This window comes from Balaenoptera physalus (genome assembly GCF_965194825.1).
Source record: "Balaenoptera physalus genome assembly, chromosome: 13".
In the NCBI taxonomy this organism is placed as follows: Eukaryota; Metazoa; Chordata; class Mammalia; order Artiodactyla; family Balaenopteridae; genus Balaenoptera; species Balaenoptera physalus.
Genome location: NC_138892.1, coordinates 26670682 through 26689460, shown reverse-complemented (window position 1 = coordinate 26689460; position 18779 = coordinate 26670682). Strand labels below are relative to the sequence as shown.

At 35.3% G+C, this 18779-nt stretch overlaps 1 protein-coding gene across 14 annotated transcripts in view; it reads right to left on the bottom strand.

Annotated features, from left to right (window-relative positions):
• The window catches only part of CEP83 (centrosomal protein 83), a 147000-nt gene that overhangs the window by 55848 nt on the left and 72373 nt on the right, over positions 1 to 18779 (bottom strand). For all 14 annotated transcript variants that reach the window (XR_014252179.1, XR_014252180.1, XR_014252181.1 and 11 more), the window contains 4 exons: positions 17421 to 17513; positions 15396 to 15527; positions 5462 to 5713; positions 2714 to 2845 (listed from right to left, as the gene is read on the bottom strand). Coding sequence is in view for 11 of the 14 variants with exons in the window: in XM_082418951.1 (XP_082275077.1) it covers positions 2714 to 2845; positions 5462 to 5713; positions 15396 to 15527; positions 17421 to 17513 (609 nt within the window). In the remaining 3 variants the exon portion in view is untranslated. The remainder of the gene's footprint in view (positions 1 to 2713; positions 2846 to 5461; positions 5714 to 15395; positions 15528 to 17420; positions 17514 to 18779) is intronic.

Here is an 18779-nt window from a genome sequence, read left to right as displayed (position 1 = left end):
ACGTGTTCCTTTGCATTGCAAACAACCATTTGTGAGAACTGCAAAATGTTGATGAAAATTTCAAGTTGCAAAGAAAACTGTGACAATATTTGAAACATTATTTTAAAATTTAACCTTCCAATGAAATCTTTTTATATGCAAGATCCCAAATGAAAACTTGCTTTGTCTAAAGTTGGTGGGTGGTTTTAATAAACCATTTATATGCATAATAATGCAAGTGTGCCTTTAAAAAGACAGGCAACTCTCAGCAATGTGTGTTAATAAACATACAATCTGGAAGTGTAAAAGAGTATATATTTGCCATGGAAAAAACTGGGTAGACAATCTCCCAAGGGTGGCATCTAATACATCTAATATTATGGCTTTGGCTTTTCAGGCACAGAAATCAAATTTTGTCACCACACTTAAAGACCACTCTCAAGGTTAGACTCACATTACTAAAGTTTATGAAGAGTGATCTATAAAACCAGAATGTCAGTTAATTAATTATGAGAAAAAACTATAATGGAAACTAGAATACTCTAACCCTGAAGGACCAGTGCGTTCTCTCCCTGTAGACAAAATTACAGAGGAAATCACATAACAGTCAGAAAGTTGCTTAGGGCTCATGCAGTCAGAACAAAAGGAATGGGATGAATCGATTATTTCATGGCCACAAACTAAAATAGATTGAGGTATTACTTTCCACAGTAAGAATGATCTCTTCAATGGGACCAGAATACTCACACTCTGCCAACTAAAACTCAGTCTTGCCTCTGTCATAAACACTGTTTGACTGTGGACAAGGAATTTACGATGAATACATTACTCCTCTAGATAAGTTCATATATTTCTACCAGGCTACAGTAAATTCCCTCTGGTCTAGAAACCATTTTGTTTTTTAAGGTGATTTTACATAACTCTGATAGAAATATAATACATGATCTCACTGATTCAGACATCAGTCTTATTTTCAAGTTCTTAGAGCTGCCCCAAGTACTACTAATAATAGCTAATATTCAGGTGATTATATATTAGACCTTATGCTAAGTGCTTTATGCATAATATCTCATTTAATCTCTGCCACACTCTATAAGGTAGGTATTAGTCCTGTTTTACAAAGGAAAAATGCTAAAGTCTTCAGAGAGAAAGTAAATTGCCCAAGGTCACACAGCTAGCAAGGGGAAGAAATGGAATTTGAGTATGTCTGACTCCAGAGCTGATATTCACTACGGTATTCTATAAAATACTTTCATCATTGCTATCCTACTTCTGGTTACTGGATTCCTTATATACATTGCATTTGAGGGGGAAAAAATCCTCTAAGTACCTGAGAAAACTGTATAAGGTGTTCAAACCATTATATTCTTTTAAAAATAACAAATGCAGATCATGCTGCTGCTATTAATTTACTCATTTAACAAATATTTATTGTCTACTGTGTGCCAGCACTGTTCCAGGAGCCAGAGATACAACAGTAATAAAAGCAATGTCCCTGCTCTCTTGGAGCTTACATTTGAGGCAAAGGGTGTAGAAAAGACAAAAATAAACAAATATATCAGATGGTGTTAAGAGCTATGAAGAAATATAAAGCAGGTAAAAACGATAGAGAATAAGGCAGAGGAAGAGGGAAGATGGTATTTTACAAAGTGAAGAAAAAAAAGTCCTCTCTGATAAGGCAACATCAGAAATGGGTGAGGAGGGGCTTCCCTGGTGGCTCAGTGGTTAAGAATCCACCTGCCGCTTCAACTATGAATGTTGACTACAAACCATCGTAGTATTAACAGTACCTGTGACAGATATTTTCACATCATATTACATTTTTTGTAGATATTTCAAAATATCATTAATACTTATCACTGCTTCAAAATTATAGTAATTTTTAAACTCATCAGGAGATTTGGTTTTAATGCATTAATAAACATATTTCTGTATCAAAAAACAAAAAACACAAAAACAAAACACAGAATCCACCTGCCAATGCAGGGGTCATGGGTTTGATCCCTGGTCTGGGAAGATTCCACATGCTGTGAAGCAACTAAGCCCGTGCACCACAACTACTGAGCCTGCGCTCTAGAGCCTGCGAGCCACAACTGCTGAGCCTGTGTGCCACAACTACTGAAGCCCACATGCCTAGAGCCCATGCTCCGCAACAAGAGAAGCCACCTCAATGAGAAGCCTGCGCACCACAACGAAGAGTAGCCCCCACTTGCCACAACTAGAGAAAAGCCCGCATGCAGCAACGAAGACCCAACGCGAGCAAAAATAAACTCATTAATTTTTTTTAAAAAAAGAAATGGGTAAGGAAGAAAGCTATATACATATGTGAGGGAAGACCATGCAAGGTGGGCAAGTGCAAAGGCCCTGAGGTAGAAGTAAGCTTGCTCAAAGAATAGTGAGAAGGCCCGTGAGACTAGAGCAAAGTGAACGGGAGGGAAAATGGACTATGACAGCTGGGGAGAGATTGCAGGGGCCAGATCACACAGAGCTCTGGCAGGGTAGAGAGTAAAGAGACCAATTAGGAGGCTATTGTAAAAACTGGACTAGAGTGGTCACAATGAAAGCGGTTAAGAATTGGTCAGATTCTACAGATTCTACATGTATTTGGAAGGTAGAATAAGATCAAAAAAGAGACTTCAATGTAGGGAACTAAGCTACTGAAACACAAAATTCCTTTGTCATTATACAGTCTCAAGCATTCTAAAGAATAAAGTAGATACTTAAGACAACTTACTTTACTGGTCAATGTATTTATTTCCCGTTCAGCTTTATGCAATTTACTAATTAAAGTAGTGTTTTGTTCATTGCTTGATTGTAGCTCTTTTTCCAAGCGTTCAGCCTGTAGTTTAGCTGACTGTTTTTCAGCCTTTTATTAAAATAAAATATTTTAAAATTTGTTGACAATTTTTCAATTATATAAAAACAAAATAAGCACTACTTAAATAAATGTAATAATCATACTACCCAAAATTATTCAAAACCTCAACAATATTAACATATACCGAAGTAACAAGAGTTTTCACAAAGCAATTGGTAGAATTCAAACGCAAGATATTTGCTCCAGGAAATATGCAACAGAGTTATCTGGACAAACAACTTATCAACAGCCACCACCAAGATAAAACCCATACACTTCTCTCATAAGAGAGCATACCTAACACACTCACTTGATACCTATTTACTATTACTGTGGACATAATTCAAACAAGCATTTTGGGGGATATCAAGTACCCAGCAGATATGAAAAAGCATATTACAAGGTAGAGGAGAGGGTTTATGTGTAGTAGTAAGAAGTGAGAACTGAAAATCAATGGAGATTAGAAAACAATCCCCAAGAGATTAAAAATTCAAAACCCTCAACTAATCTGGAGCTTCTGGAAGTATGGGCAAAGAACTCAATAGCTCCTGAACTCATCACATAATAAAGATTCTTAATGAAGTAAGTTGTCAAGAAAATTTCCAGTTGGTAATACTCATAGTACTCTTTAATTAGAAAGGAAAAACTAAATGTTTTTTAAAAATAACTTCTATTCAAAATAGTTAAAATGAAAACATTTTTCATTTAAAGGATAAGCTTCAGTTCTGCAACAGCTCATTTCCTATATATCTTAAATATGATAAGAAGTGTATTCAACAAATAATTCAGAAAAAAAAACTATTTTCCTCACATAAAAAAATGATACTCTTCAGGCACAGTGATAGACAAAAAAAAAAAAAAAAAAAAAAAAAAATCAAAGAAAGGCAGGCTACCTGTCATGTGTGTATTTTCATTTCATCTGACAAATGATAAAATGAAATACAGGCTCTTGTGAAAGAACCTCCCATCTTTTGTCATCATTCAACTGGTCCTGAAAATAATCACTCTAAATGACCTCAATGCAAAGTTTCACATTGAGATCACATACCATACTCAGTCGCAGTCATCCCACTGTCACTGTGTAAATACGTTAAGGATGGAAGGATGGCAACATAAACACTTCATTCTGAACTGCCTCATGTCTAAGGTCCAATGATACTGACAATTTTAATTCAGGAAACCACTAAATACTGTCAGAAGCTTCATCCAAAAAATAAAAAGGTGACTTCTACTCTTCAAAACATATTAATGTACTTCTTGTACCAGTTTGCTGTCCGGAAAAAAAATCACTACTTTGGATTTGGATATTGGATTTTAATTACAAACTAGGTGCACACTAATTCCCCTCCAGTTCAAATCACTTCACAACTATTCTGAAGAAAACAAAACAAAACATTTTGGACTACTCAAAATAAATTTTTAAAAACTATCAAACTAGTATACTTGCTACACATAAGACACTAAGGACTAGGAGGAATAAGCATTATCTCAATAAAACTGTAAAGGGGTCCAGAATATGCCACTGCGGAATAAGAATTATTTGGAGCTGAAGGCTTTTGAGAATCAACAGACACAGGACAAAGTTTTTTCCTGAACTCCTCTTATCTGTCTAAAAGTAGAGCCTCTAAAAAGAATTTAATTGTTAGAAGTCCCCTCCCCAGGGGTTTCATAACTAGGGAAGGCCAACTTCTATCACAGACGACAAGAAGTCAACACCAGGATAAGAAAGCAGCTACACAAACATCATCACAAAATCATCATATCTGCCATTTGTTTTCCTAAGGGCCCGTTTATCTTTCCTAAAAGTCATTTGTTTTCCTATAAGTGTCCTTTCTCCCCCTCTCTTTTCCTTATTAGAATGGTATATACTCCCCAAATTACTACTGCCTCTTTGAGTCACATTTTTCTGTGAACTACTGTTTACATACATGAATAAAAATCTGTCTTTTCTCTTCCTAATCTGTCTGTTGTCAGTTTAATTCACAACCCTTAAACTCTGAACCTAAGAGGATGAAAGAAATGTTTTTCCTCTCCAACAATGGAAACAAGAACTTTCATAGGACAATACCTCTAGGAGTACCAGCTTAGCTCTGCCAGCTCTTTTCTTTCTCTAATGAACTCAGGGAAATAATTCAGTAAAGGCTTATATGCATTAGTAGCCAAGTTGAATTTTGTAACCCTGGCAAGAAGCTGTCGTAAGATATATAAGTATGGTATTTCTGTTGAAACAGGATTTACGATTTTAAGATCTTGAATCCCAGTGTAAGGAAATAACTAGAAAGAAATTGCTCTTTCTGCTTTGAGATGACTTTAGTCTTCAGAAACTCAATATTTTTTTGAATTTTGCATATTCTACTCTGTGGCATTGTAAAAGTTAAATCATTTCAGATAGGCGACGTGACTCCCAAAGAATAAATAATCCCTTTGTAAATGTGGTAGCATAGCTATTGCTTATGAATCAAGAGCTTTCTTCTTTACAAAAAGTATATATACTCTTGGGATTCCACAAATGCGTCAGCATTAGATTGGTGAGCACACATTTATGCCCTAATAAATCAAAGGCTTGTCAACTGCACTTTAAAAAAAAGTTCGCGATGGTCTACCGGGAAGCAATTAAAACCTTACCTCCAGGGATCTGACCGTAGCCTGCATCTCAGCCAACTGCCGCACCTGAATTCTTTGGACATTTTCTACCTGAGCACCACAATTTTCTTTTTCAGCTCTCAATTCTGCTACTTCAGCCTCTAAACCTTTTAACTTCTGACACAAATGGACTTTTTCTCGAACAAGTTGCTCCACTCGTTTGCTGTCTCTTGTGGGATCAACACTAAGCAGCTGGTTATGTAGTTCTTCTTTATCTTTCTCCAGTCTTGCAATCTGATGACAATTTGAAAGAAAGCATACAACCTTAAATTATCGAATTTTCAGCCATGAACATGCTTTACAAGTCAGTAAATTAAAATTAAAAATTGTACAATATGAAAAAAAAAGCTCAGGTGGTAAAATGAAGTACAAAGGAAAAAAATCCTAAAATGTCACATTCTTCATTCTGTACTTGGCATGACTCAAATGTGAGGGCAAGGACCTTGTCCTATTTTTCCTCCATCTCCCCGTGGTGCCTAGCACAGGGCTTCAACAGTTGCTGACTAAAATTCAAAATTATAAATAATACTATAAAATAATAATTTAAAATATGTCAAGTATTTTAAAACTCATCAGAACATTATAGGCGTTTATGCAAGATCATATTGATCTGGCATAAACTGATTACTCCTAAACTTTTCCTCATGTGACAGTAATTCTTGGGCTATATCTATATTAATAAAATCATCTATTCCAAGGCAACTTAATTTACAAAAAAAGCTGCTTGTCCATATAAGTAACAACAAATGTGACTGATGAGAGCTTTTAAATAATAGCTGAGAGTTTATTAAAGCCCTAGTTGTAGTGATGGCCTAGTTCTTAATTCTCAGATCCAAGAAAGAGCTGAAAATCATTACTCCAGGGCATGTAGACAAATCACCGAGGAACTTGTTGAACAAAAATACCGGTGGTCTTCTCATTCATGCCAACCATCGCTGCCAGATCTCATGTGCCTCCAAATCAGGGGATTTCAAACTGCTTCCTAACCTCTGAGGCACTTCAGGCCCCTCACCTCCAGGAATGAGGGTCCAAGTAATCACAGTAAAGCTCATGCTTTCCCCCTGCTGATCTCGCCAGCTCCCTATCCCCTACTACCACCACCAACAAACCCTTGTTGTTAACCACAGCAGCTCCTCTTTAGCCTCTTTTTAGATATGGGGTTTCTTCAGGTGATTTAACTTAAAGATTCAGTTGTTTAAAAAAAAGAAAAGAGAAAAAGAAAGTTAGAAGCGACGGCTATAAACAGCACCAGGGGTTGTTGTAGCCAGGATGAGCTTAGAAGGCTCACTCTAAGCCAAAAGGACTTAAAGTAATGCTCTGCAGCCTGGGCAAAAATGGCCCAAGAGACAACTGATTGCTCACACTGCTATAAGTGAATCTAAGAAGTGCGAGACCTCCACCCCAGGGCAGAATGTTTTCCTCATCTGTAAAATTAGAGGTTAGAATGAGGCCCTCTAAGATCCTTTTCAGTGCTAACATGTAGTGATTCCAGTTTGGTTTTGGACATTAAATTGAAGCTGAATTAAAGATGTCAATGGGAAATATAGGTAGAGCTATCCACAGCAGGGAAATGCCATTTCTTCCCAGAAAATAAAATTTATTATAGAAGGCAGCTGTAAAATTCAGGGTCAAGCCCTCAAAAACTCAACTAATTAGTGTCTCCTATTTTTCCTCCCATTCTTTACATAAACATCACCCCCAAGGTTTGGTCCCCAACTACCTTTTTCCCTCCATATTCTCTTTCCTTCAGCCAGGTGTGTGACTTTGTGGAAGTCACTTTTTCACTTTGGCATCAGTTAAAATGAAGGGCTGGGCTGGAAGATCTTTAAGAAACCACTTAGCTTTTGCACGAGGAAATCCAAATATTGTTCTACTGTGCTGTATCAGAGGTGTGGCAGCTCATCGATACGAAACTCGGGTTCAAACAATGGTGCCCTTTACTGAGTACTGAATATGGATCAAGTGCTGAGCTAAGTGTTACATATAAAATTGCATTTAGTAACAATAACTTATCTTGTAGTCTTCATTTTACATACGGGATCAGACAGCTAATGTTCATGACCAGCATGTTTCCTATGTTATTGCTTCCTCCAGTAGCTTTAAAAGGCATCTATGTGATAGTTGAAGTGAGAGCTGAAGCTGTGGACTGAGCTAGCTAATAGCAAATTCAGGATTAGATCTCACATTTGTAACTCCTTAACAAGAGTTCTCTACCAAGTCACTCCTCCCAAAACTGGTAATCACTGCCTTCTAACTTCTCACTGCCTTCTAACTTCTCTGTTCATTCGTTCATGCAACAAATATTTATTGAGTACTTACTGTGTAGGCGGCACTGTTCTAAGTATTAAGGATACATTAGAGAACCTAGCAGATAAGCAGAGACAGCCAGCCGGCTCTCAGTATCTAACAGGATTGGTTCCAGGACCTGCTACAGATACCAAAATCCAAGGGCTCAAATCAGTCCTCTGTATGGGCGGGTTCTACATCTGCCGATTCGACCAACCGTGGACTGTGTACAGTTGACCCTTGAACAACATGGGTTTGAACTGTGCAGGTTCACTTATATGCAGTACTGTATGTGTATTTATTTTTAAAAATCCAGGTATAAGTGGACCCGCACCGTTCAAACCCCGTGTTGTTCAAGGGTCAACTACAATCATAAAACCTCTGTTCTGGAGGAGCTCATATTCAATCACTGCTATCCATCCTCTGGGTAAAGATCTTGGACACAGCCTCAGTTCTCCCCTTTTCCTCCAATCTCAGATTCACATGTCATCTCCCTTTAAGTCCTTAATTCCCTCATGACATATGATGTTCAACATCTTTTCAGGTGCTAATTTGCCATTTGTATATCTTCTTTGGTGAGATGTCTGTTAAGGTCTTTGGCCCATATTTTAATCCAGTTGTTTGTTTTCTTATTGTTGAGTATGAGTTCTTTGTATATTTTGGATAATGGTCCTTTATCAGATATATCTTTTTCAAATATTTTCTCCCAGCCTATGGCTTCTCTTCTCATTCTCTAGAGTGTCTTTCAGAGTGGAAATTTTTTACTTCAATGAAGTCTAACTTATTATTTCTTTCATGTATCAAGTACCATATCTTGGTGGTGTATCTAAGTCATCACCAAACCCAAGGTCATCTAGGTTTTTCCCTACATTACCTTCTAGGAGTCTGATAATTTTAAGTTTTACATTTAGGTCTATAATCTATTTTGTGTTAATTTTTGTGAAGTTGTATGGTCTGTGTCTAGATCCGCTTTTTTTTTTTTTGCATTTGCATGTCTAGTTGTTTTAGCATCATTTGTTGAAAAAACCATTTTTCTCTACTCTGCCTTTTCTCCTCTGTCAAAGAACAGATGATGATATTTCTATGGGTCTATTTCTCAACTCTCTGGTCTGTTCTATTAATCCGTTTGTCTGTTCTTTTGCCAACAGCACACTGTCTTGATTATCATAGCTTTATAGTCAGTCCTTCAACTTTGTTCTTCTTCAATATTGTGTTGGCTATTCTGGGTCTTTTGCCGCTCTCTATAAACTTTAGAATCAGTTTGTCAATATCCACAAAACTTGCTGGGGTTTTGATTGGGATTGTACTGAATCTACAGATCAAGTTGGGAAGCACAGACATCTTGGCAACATTAAGTCTTCCTCTCCATGAAGGTGAAATATCACTCCATTCATCCTTTGATTATGTTCATCAGATCTTCATTTAGATCTTGTACATATTTTTTTAAAGTATTTCATTTGGGGGAATGCTCATGTAAATGATATTATGTTTTTAATTTCAGATTCCACTTGTTGATTACTGTCATATAGGAAAGTGACTGCCATTTGTATATTAACCTTGTATCCTGCAACTCCACTGTAAAAGCTGGATTAGTTCCAGGAGTTTTTTTATTGTTTCAGATTTTCTGCACAATCATGTAAGGAAAGACAGCTCTATTTCTTCCTTCCAAATTTGTATGTCTTTTATTTCCTTTTCTTGTCTTATTGTATTAGCTAAGACTCCAGTACAATACTGAAAAGGAGTGGTAAGAGGGGACATCCTTGCCTTGTTCCCTGATTTTAGTGGGACAGCTTCTGGTTTCACACCACTAAGTATGACGTTAGCTGTACCTTTTTTATAGATGTTCTTTATCAAGTTGAGGTAGTTCCCCTCTAGTCCTAGTTTGCTGAGAGCTTTATCATGAATGGGTGTTGGCTTTTATCAACAACTTTTTCTGTATCTATTGATATGATGATGTGATTTTTCTTCTTTGGCCTATTGATGTGATGAATTACATTAGTTCATTTTCTAATGCTGAACCAGCTTTGAACGCCTGAAATAAATCCTACTTGTTCATGATGCATTATTCTTTTTATACATTGTTGATTTCAATTTGCTAATATTTTGTTGAGGATTCTTTATTATTTTTTTAATTTATTTTATTTTACTTATTTATTTTTTGGCTGCATTGGGCCTTCGCTGCTGCGCACGAGCTTGCTCTAGCTGCGGTGAGTGGGGGCTACTCTTCGCTGCAGTGCGCAGGCTTCTCATTTTGGTGGCTTCTCTTGTTACGGAGCACGGGCTCCAGTAGTTGTGGCTCGCGGGCTCTAGAGCACAGGCTCAGGAGTTGTGGCGCATGGGCTTAGTTGCTCCACGGCATGTGGGATCTTCCCAGACCAGGGTTCGAACCCGTGTCCCCCTGCATTGGCAGGCAGATTCTTAACCACTGTGCCACGAGAGAAGTCCTTTGTTGAGGATTCTTGCATCTTTGTTCATGAGAGAGTTTGGTCTATAGTCTTCTTGTAACGTCTTTGTTTGGATTAGGTATTAGAGTAATGCTGGCTTCATGGAATGAATTAAGAAGATTCCTTCTGATTCTATCTTTTGAAAGAAATTGTAAAGATGGGGTATAATTTCTTCCTTAAATGTTTGGTAGAATACAACTATGAACCCAGTCCTTTTACCCTGGATGTCAAGACATTGTGAATTTTATTTTTATTTTATTTTATTTTATATTAATGCTAGGTTCTTTTGTATTCCTTTACGTACTTTTAAATCTTTGTTCTATTATTCAGTTAAGTTACTTAGGAATAGTTTGATCCTTTCAAATCTTTCTTTTACACTTGTTAGGCAGAACCAGAGTAGCCACTATTGTGGGGCTAATTTGGCCCTACTACTGAGATAAAATCCTTCTGAGTCTTCTATGCAATGCACCATGCATTAGGTGGCCTTTCCACTCTGGTGAACATAAGATGAGGCAATCTCAGAGCTCATTTTATTTGTTTCCTTCTTTTAGGGATCACTGCCTTGTACTACCTGTTTTCTAATGTCTGAAAACCACAGTTTCCTATATTTTGTCCCAGTTTTTAGTCAGCACCTTAAGTTAAATTCAGTCCCTAAAACTCTACCATGGCCAGAAGCAGAAACCCACAGACTACCTAGATTTGATTCCTGGCTCTACCACCTACTAGCTGTCCAACCTTGAACCAGTCTCTCAGTGCTTCATGAGCGTTTTCTCATTTATAAAATGGGAATAATGATTATCTAATCTCTAGGGTTGTTGACAAAATTCAAAGAATTATAAAGTGCTTCTCCCAGTAAATTAAATACAAATTTGTTTTCTTTCACTTCTTCAACTTCTGTAGCTTCTCATTTACAAATATGAAATCTATTTTAAAATATCTACTATATTTATTATGAAAATTAGTACTATGATTAATGCTATCAGGTACTAATAGTGATAATACCATTAATTTGAATATTTACTATTTGTCAGGCATTATGGTAAACATTTTGCACATGAAATTTCAAGTTCCCTGATCTTTGTTTTTAAAATCAAGTTAGCTTATCTTTTTATATTCCTATTATTCCAAGTTTCCCCTTTTCCCCTATATGTACTAGAATTGATTTTTCCTATATCAATGATGGAAAACAAAAACACTTTCTCATTTATTTACACTAAGAAGAAGGTAGCACTTAAATTATTTACAGATTTAAAGTTCGTATTTTAATCTAATTTTGGAAGATAACATCTCCTTTCCTTAAACTCCTTACTTTCTCCTAGTAAGAGAAAGATAGTACTAAGAACTTTCTCCCCATGACTATGTATTTGCCTCCAGACATAAATATGGAAAGATCAGACGATGGGATGCAAGAACTGTTGGGAAATGAGGTGATGTTCAGTGTCTTTAGAAGAATTCTACCCAAACTGAACAAGAGAATAGGGATAATAAACATATGCCTTTTTCAGGCCCCGAGAGGTCATGAGTGTAGTAAAAGAAAGATAACTAACTGTGACTGATAGGAAAAGCTAGGGCAGAGAGCACCTGAAAGCAGAGCAGTCAGAATGATGGTGAGATGAAGATGGGGGATGCAGGCACTGTAATGAGATATGCCCTCAAAATACTTAAAGGATCTAAGTGCAGACCTGACACTGAAAACTCTAACATGCTCAAGTAAAGGACAAGAACATATACTCAAGAAATCTGAGCATGTGGAACTTTAAATAATGATAATAGCAGCTACCATTTATTGAAGGCTTACTATGTGCTGTCTAAGCACTTTACACACATTAGTTTATTAAATCCTCAACACAACTCCATGAGATAGATACTACTGATAACACCATTTTATAGATGAGGACACTGATGCACAGAGAAGTGAAGTCAGTTCCCCATGTCATGCTAAATGAACACCTAAAATGTTTAAAATTTTACATGCAAAAAGTTAAGTTTCTGAGATATTCAAAACTGCATTCACAGAAAAGTTTAATGAGTAAAATTTCACAAAGCCCCTCTTAAAAGTTTGCTAAAATCAATTCCAGAGAATTCCAACTGTGAAGTAATTTAATTTTAATTTGGGAGACTTTTATCTATTGTAATGTATCAATAGTTCAGAGTAATCTGAGAAGGGTGTAAGTTACAGAACTTGGAATATTTCAGATAATGGAACCCACCTGGACCTAAAGCAGCACTCCAGGTAGAACTTCAAAACCTATCAGAACAAAAAAGAAGTGTTTTGAGAGATTTCATGATGTCTACCGACATACATGTCAGGATAAGGACCCAAAGAAGGAGCGCATTATCAGTTCTGTGCTACCAGCGCTATAATGAAAAAACAGCATGTGGTAACAGGGACCCAAAGAAGTTCTCCTTTTTTGCCATAGGAAATCTGGCTTCTCACCAGCCCCATACAAGCCAAGGTAGAGCTCAGCCAGTTTGGAGAGCATGATGGAATAATCTCAGAGACCTGTCACTATGTATTGTGTCACTGACAGTTTTTCATATGATGCAGTGCTCAGTGCCCTCTCTCAAGATCTTAATATCGCCACTGGATTACTCTTTCACTCATTCAGGCTACATTACAATCACCTGTACCTAAAACTCTTTGTACTGCTCTTCATTACTATTTGCAGAATAATATAAAGTCAGAGTCCTAATAAAATATAAACACAGTAGTACCACTTCCAAATAACAGCTATATATGTAACTTCAGAATTTCATCTGTATACAGCCAAATGCACTGAGAAATCATGCTATTATCTTTTTCATAAAGATATCTTCTTTCATATCCTTTTTTTTTTTTCTTTCATATACTTTTTAAACTTCAAAATATCATGAGGGACATGTGAATTCCTAGAGTGCTCCTCAGGAAAACACTAACAAAACCTTCCTCAAGTATTCCCCTATGAAACAAAACACTAAAGAATATTCAGTTATTTCTTTTATCTGTAGAAGTGAAAATGTACAGTATTGTGTGAGTCCTTAATTAATGTAAGAAAATCCAATTATTTTTAGTACACCAAGCTAATATATTTTATACCAGTTAAAATTGTAAAATTGATAGATGGCAAGAGTAGGCTTTACTTTGAAGTTTTACTGCTGTTTTGTGTCCACATCATCTCACTAGTTTTTACTTTAATTGTATAGAGAAACTGGAGTGTAAAGATAAGTGATGGAATGAAAGCAGATACCCAATTATCCACTAATTAATATTACCCCTGCATAATCAACTAGGAAGTAGAAAGGAGAGAACTTTAGTCTTTTTTTTTTTCCACAACTCACACACACACACTGTATTTTATTTTTACAAGAGATAAACTGACACCAAGCATTGTAAATGGATGACCACAACAAAAGCAACAATGACTGCAATTACCAAACATGAAACACACTCATACGAGAACTTCAGTCTTATTAGAAAGTTTTACTTTTCTAGCCTTTACTAATCATAGCTTCTTAGCTAGCCGTTTATCTCCAGATTTCTAAGAATGTCATAAGACATTCCAATTAGAAAATTATTTAAGATGTCACTGGCACCTTAAAATTTTTAATGAATATCATTTGGTCTTTCATGGGTGAAAAACAGAATAGCCAGCAGGTTTCAGATGCAGGTTTCATTCTTTAAAAAAAACAATAAAACTAGAAACTACAGAATACAAATAATCATTACCAGATAAACATCAACATTAGATTTTAAAAGCAAAGTATAAAATAAAGCATCACTATCTTCAACCTCAGTAGTTACTCTTCAATATACTAAATCTACATTTTAGGTTGGAAATCTTTTTATCATTCTTTTTTTTCCACAGGAAAATTTTTATATGTAGCTCCTTTAAGTCTATCATAATTACAGACTCAAAATCTTTCAAAATCTTACATAATATAAATCAATTGATCTCTCTACAATATTACAGTGGTTAGATGGCCCCTAATTAGCATGGCAACCTCAAATCATTAATAATTTGAAACTTAAAACTCTGGGCTGGGAGTTGGGGTACCTGAGTTCTACTGTTAACTTGGCTGCTGAGTTTCTGTGAGACTTTGGGCAAGTCACTTATCTTGTGCTTCAGTGTCGCCATTTAAAATGGAGAAAATAAGACAGTCCTGCTCCATATCACCGACCGTAATAGACATGAGATCATATGTAAAAAAAAGCCATAAATAATTTTTTTAATGAAAAAGACTATAATTATTTATAGTTTTTTGGTACCAAAATCTTAATGGACTCAAAAGATCCAAAGTTCATTCAACTTCTTACATTTCAAACAATCATGGAGCAATTTGCTCACTGATAAGAAGAAATCAGTCTGATCCAATTAATAATTGGTAAAGGAAGGAGAGTATATTTTAGCTCTTAATTCCAAATAAAGTCAATGCAATAAATGTATTAATTCCAAATAAAGTCAATGCAATAAATGTATTATGAAGATGTGTTTGTACATAGAATGCTTCATGTAAGTACGGACAACAAGCTATTTTTAAATAAATTCAACTAGCATTAGATTTCTTATTTGAATATAGCAACATAAAACTGATATTTCTCTTTCCATCCTGAAAAATCACCTAAAAGCAACATGAAGAATAAGAGACACAAACCTCGTTTTTGGCAAAATTAGGAGACAAACAACAAAATGAGGAGAGGCTGCCAAACTTAATAGATAGAGAATAGGGGTATAGGCTATAGGCATCAGAGACAGAATGTTGCAGTTGTAGATGCCAGAAAGAACAAAGTGATGGTGATGGGCACACCCTAATGTATAAACCCCTTGTTTGTATCAGTGGAAACAAGGAGCATGGGCTGACAGCCAGAGCTCTCCTGAACATGGTTTGATTCCAATAAGTAGAGAGGGACAGTGCTAAATAAGCAATCACACAGACAAACTGTATTTGCAAAGAGAAGTCTGTCTCTGCTATCTATCTCCATTGACTGGTGCAAAATAAATGTTCTTCATCTTTTCCTCTTTTAACAGTCCAAAAAGAACATTCACCAGAAAAATGTTGCTATAGAGCAGATGAAAATCATGACAAATACTTAACTATTAATTACAGTTATGCAATCAACTTTAAGTTGAGATTCACAAAAAATATAAAATCATAAAATTTTATTGACTAGCAGGATAATGACTAAACTAGTATAATCAGTCACTCACCTCTGATTCATATTTTATTTTTTCTTCCTCTAAAATACGTGCAAATTCTTCTTTCTGGTGTTCAAATTCTGATTTGAGAAATGTATGTTCATAGCGAAGTTTATTATATTCAGCTCTATACTTTTCTACTTCCTAAATTAAAAGAAGATTGTAATTTATCACAAATTTATTAATGAAACTTGTACTCACTTCAAAAATCACCTTTTCAAAAATTGTAAATTGTTTTATACTAAGAGCCATTCTAAAAGTAAAAATTAAGCTTAACAGAAGTATAAACAAACCTTGGAAAAGTTATCATGACAAGAACGCTACAAACAGAACTAGCACACTCCTGAAAAGGTATCAGTAAAACAAATTACCATTCAATTAATCTTATTTCCTCACTGATTCTAATAATAAAAATGTATTAGCATGTCAAAACTTTTGACCTCTGGGCTTAATAAAATAATATTTTAAAACGTAGCACACCTTTCTAAATAGATTTTAAAAATTAATTCTATAATAAAATATAAAATACCCCCTTAAAAGTCAAAAAGGATGAATTCTAAGTAGGTAAATGATTATTTGAATGTTTAGTACAGTAACTCAAGGTTCAGTCAAACATTACAATGATAGTCCAATTCAACACACCAGTCTGAAGTATATACGTAGCACCAACTCTCCTGACTAACCAAGAACACATGCAATGCCTATGCTCCAAAATTCTGCTTCCTAACACTTCAAAATCTGCTGGCATTCTGAATCTCAATAAAAACTCAGGCAACAGAGCAGGAAGATGGAGACACTATTCCAACATACATCAGGGAATTAACAAGGAAAGCATGCCTCCTAAAATACTCACTATACTCACATTTATACTCACTATAAATCTTTAGTTGAAAGATTTCTAAGCCTGTTTACAAACCAAGAAAGTGGGTTTTGTGATCTTATTAGAAACATACTTTTTTTTTAAAAAAAAAAACATGCTTTTACTTAACTTGATCACCTACCTCAGATTTAAGTGATTTTTTATAATCCAAAATTAAATCTACTCCTAAACCATAATGCTTTGGTTACCCACCAGGATGATATTCAAAAGATAACTTTATCAAGCCAGAAAATCATTTATAAAAGAGGATTCCCACAACTGTTTTGTGCAATGACAGCATCACTAGTCTACAACTTTCCAAAGGGGACCATTTTGAGGGGGACAATATTCATTTGTATGTATAAGGCCCAGTATGCTTATTAAATAAGGTAACATATAAAATGTCTAGGATAGTACCTAATATAGTCAATATCTGTCATCTCTTCCTGTTCCCTTTATTAAACATTTAGTCACATTATACCAACATTTCATATGAGGAGACTGATCTCAATCTGAAGAAAAACTAACACATTTTTACTTTTCTGAGGCTGCATGAAATTCATTCTTTCATTCAGCAAACATTAATTGAGCACCTGTTGTATGCTAGGAAGTGTTTTAGGAACTTGGACTATAACAGTGAACAAAACCAGATAAAGGTTCCTCCTCTCATACAACTTACATTCTAGCAGTTGTAAAAGGGAAAATTTTAAAAATAAGCACAATAAATATTATATAGCATATTAGAAGATTATAAATACTAGAGAAAAATAAAAGGTAGAGCAGGGTAAATGGGTATCGAAAAGTCTAAAGAGTGACAGAAAAGGCAAGTTGCAATATTAAAAGGAGGCAGGGGTTGGTTAAAGTAGGCTCTACTGGAAAGGTGAAATTTCAGCAGACTTGAAAAAGATGAGAAAATCAGCCAAGAGATACGTGGCAGGAATAACAGCTAGGGCAAAGATTGAACTGCACCATTTCTGAAGTGCCAAAGAAACACCAAGAAGGCCAATGTGGACGGAAGAATGGGATCTGATCATGTGCAGTCTTAAAGGCTGCTATAAGGACTCTGAGTAAGAACGGAAGCTATTGCAGGGCTTTTGAGTAGGAGAATGATGCTTTTCCTCAAGCCTTTCACAGTCACATGAAGATAAATGCACAGTCCTTCTATACAAATTACTTACTTCATTCAGATGCCTAAAACATTCTCTCATTGGAGTTTCTAGCTCTTGTTGTATTTCAGCTCGTAACAATTCCAGCTTTTGTGGACTTAATACCTAATATGTAGAGAAATATAAAACAATTCTAAATATGAAATCACAAATATTAAATTGAAGAATCAGACAAATTTCAAAGCTTCTCTCCTAATTATGACAATGAAATTAAACTAATAGAAATTTCATGATATACCTAATTTTACAATAACCATTATATAAATAGAACCATAATTTGAAACAAAGAAACTCAATTTCAAGCTCTCAGAGATGTCCAAAATTCCATTAACATGAGGTAAAGACAATCACTGATTATTATTATTGTTATTAACAGGAAAAACTATGTCGGCAGCTAAGATTATCATGTTGGATACAGTGGCTGATTCTATTTTCTAAAGCAAGCAAAATAAAGGTATAACAATTTGGTATACCATAGGAAATTCTTCAGACTTATATTCAATCAGAGAAAGCTGATATTTACCAGCAAAATTAATTTAGGCTCCTCCATGTTACACTCTTACAGAACTCATATTTCAATAAGTATTTACGTAAGCTCCTTAAAAGAACACACAGTTAGTCTTTAGTCACCATGTGTTCCCGAAACCTCGCACTACTGCCTAGCACAAAGGAAACACTCGATTATTTCTTTAATCAATTAATTAATGAATACTGGTTGTAAAAAAAAAAAAAGACCTAGTTTATATTTACATTAATCTCTGAAAACTAAGAATAACATTCATTTATTTATTCATCAATACTCCAAATATTCCAAAAACTTTACTGAATGAATGCCTACTATATGTAAAGCATTGTGCAACATACTATAATCTACATAACATACTGTTCTCAATTCCTTACATGCATTAATTTATTTAATCCCCACAACAATCCAGAATATAGCTACATTATCGTACCCCTTTTTATCGAAACTGAAATACACACAGAGTCAAACTTGCTAAAGGTTACAAAACCTCAAAGGAAGTATATCTCTCCCTATAAAAAGTTCAAACTTTCAAGTGAAAAATAATTTATACATACGAATACCTATAAAAATAGGCAATACAGGCTTACCAGAAAGGTAAAGATGAACAAAAAAGATATTTAGGATATAAAGAATGGCACATCAAAGGAATGGGAAAACTAAAGCTTAGGTAGAACCCAAAACCAAAGAATGGATAAAATATTAAATTCCCTGGGGAGAAAAATGATCCTCAAAGGTGACCTAAAGGCATTTTAGGTAGAACCACCCTAAGCATTACAGAAAATTTAGAATCCTGGGCCCCTGTGTTAATGTTGGTAGTAATCTCTAGACTCTGTGACACCAAGGCC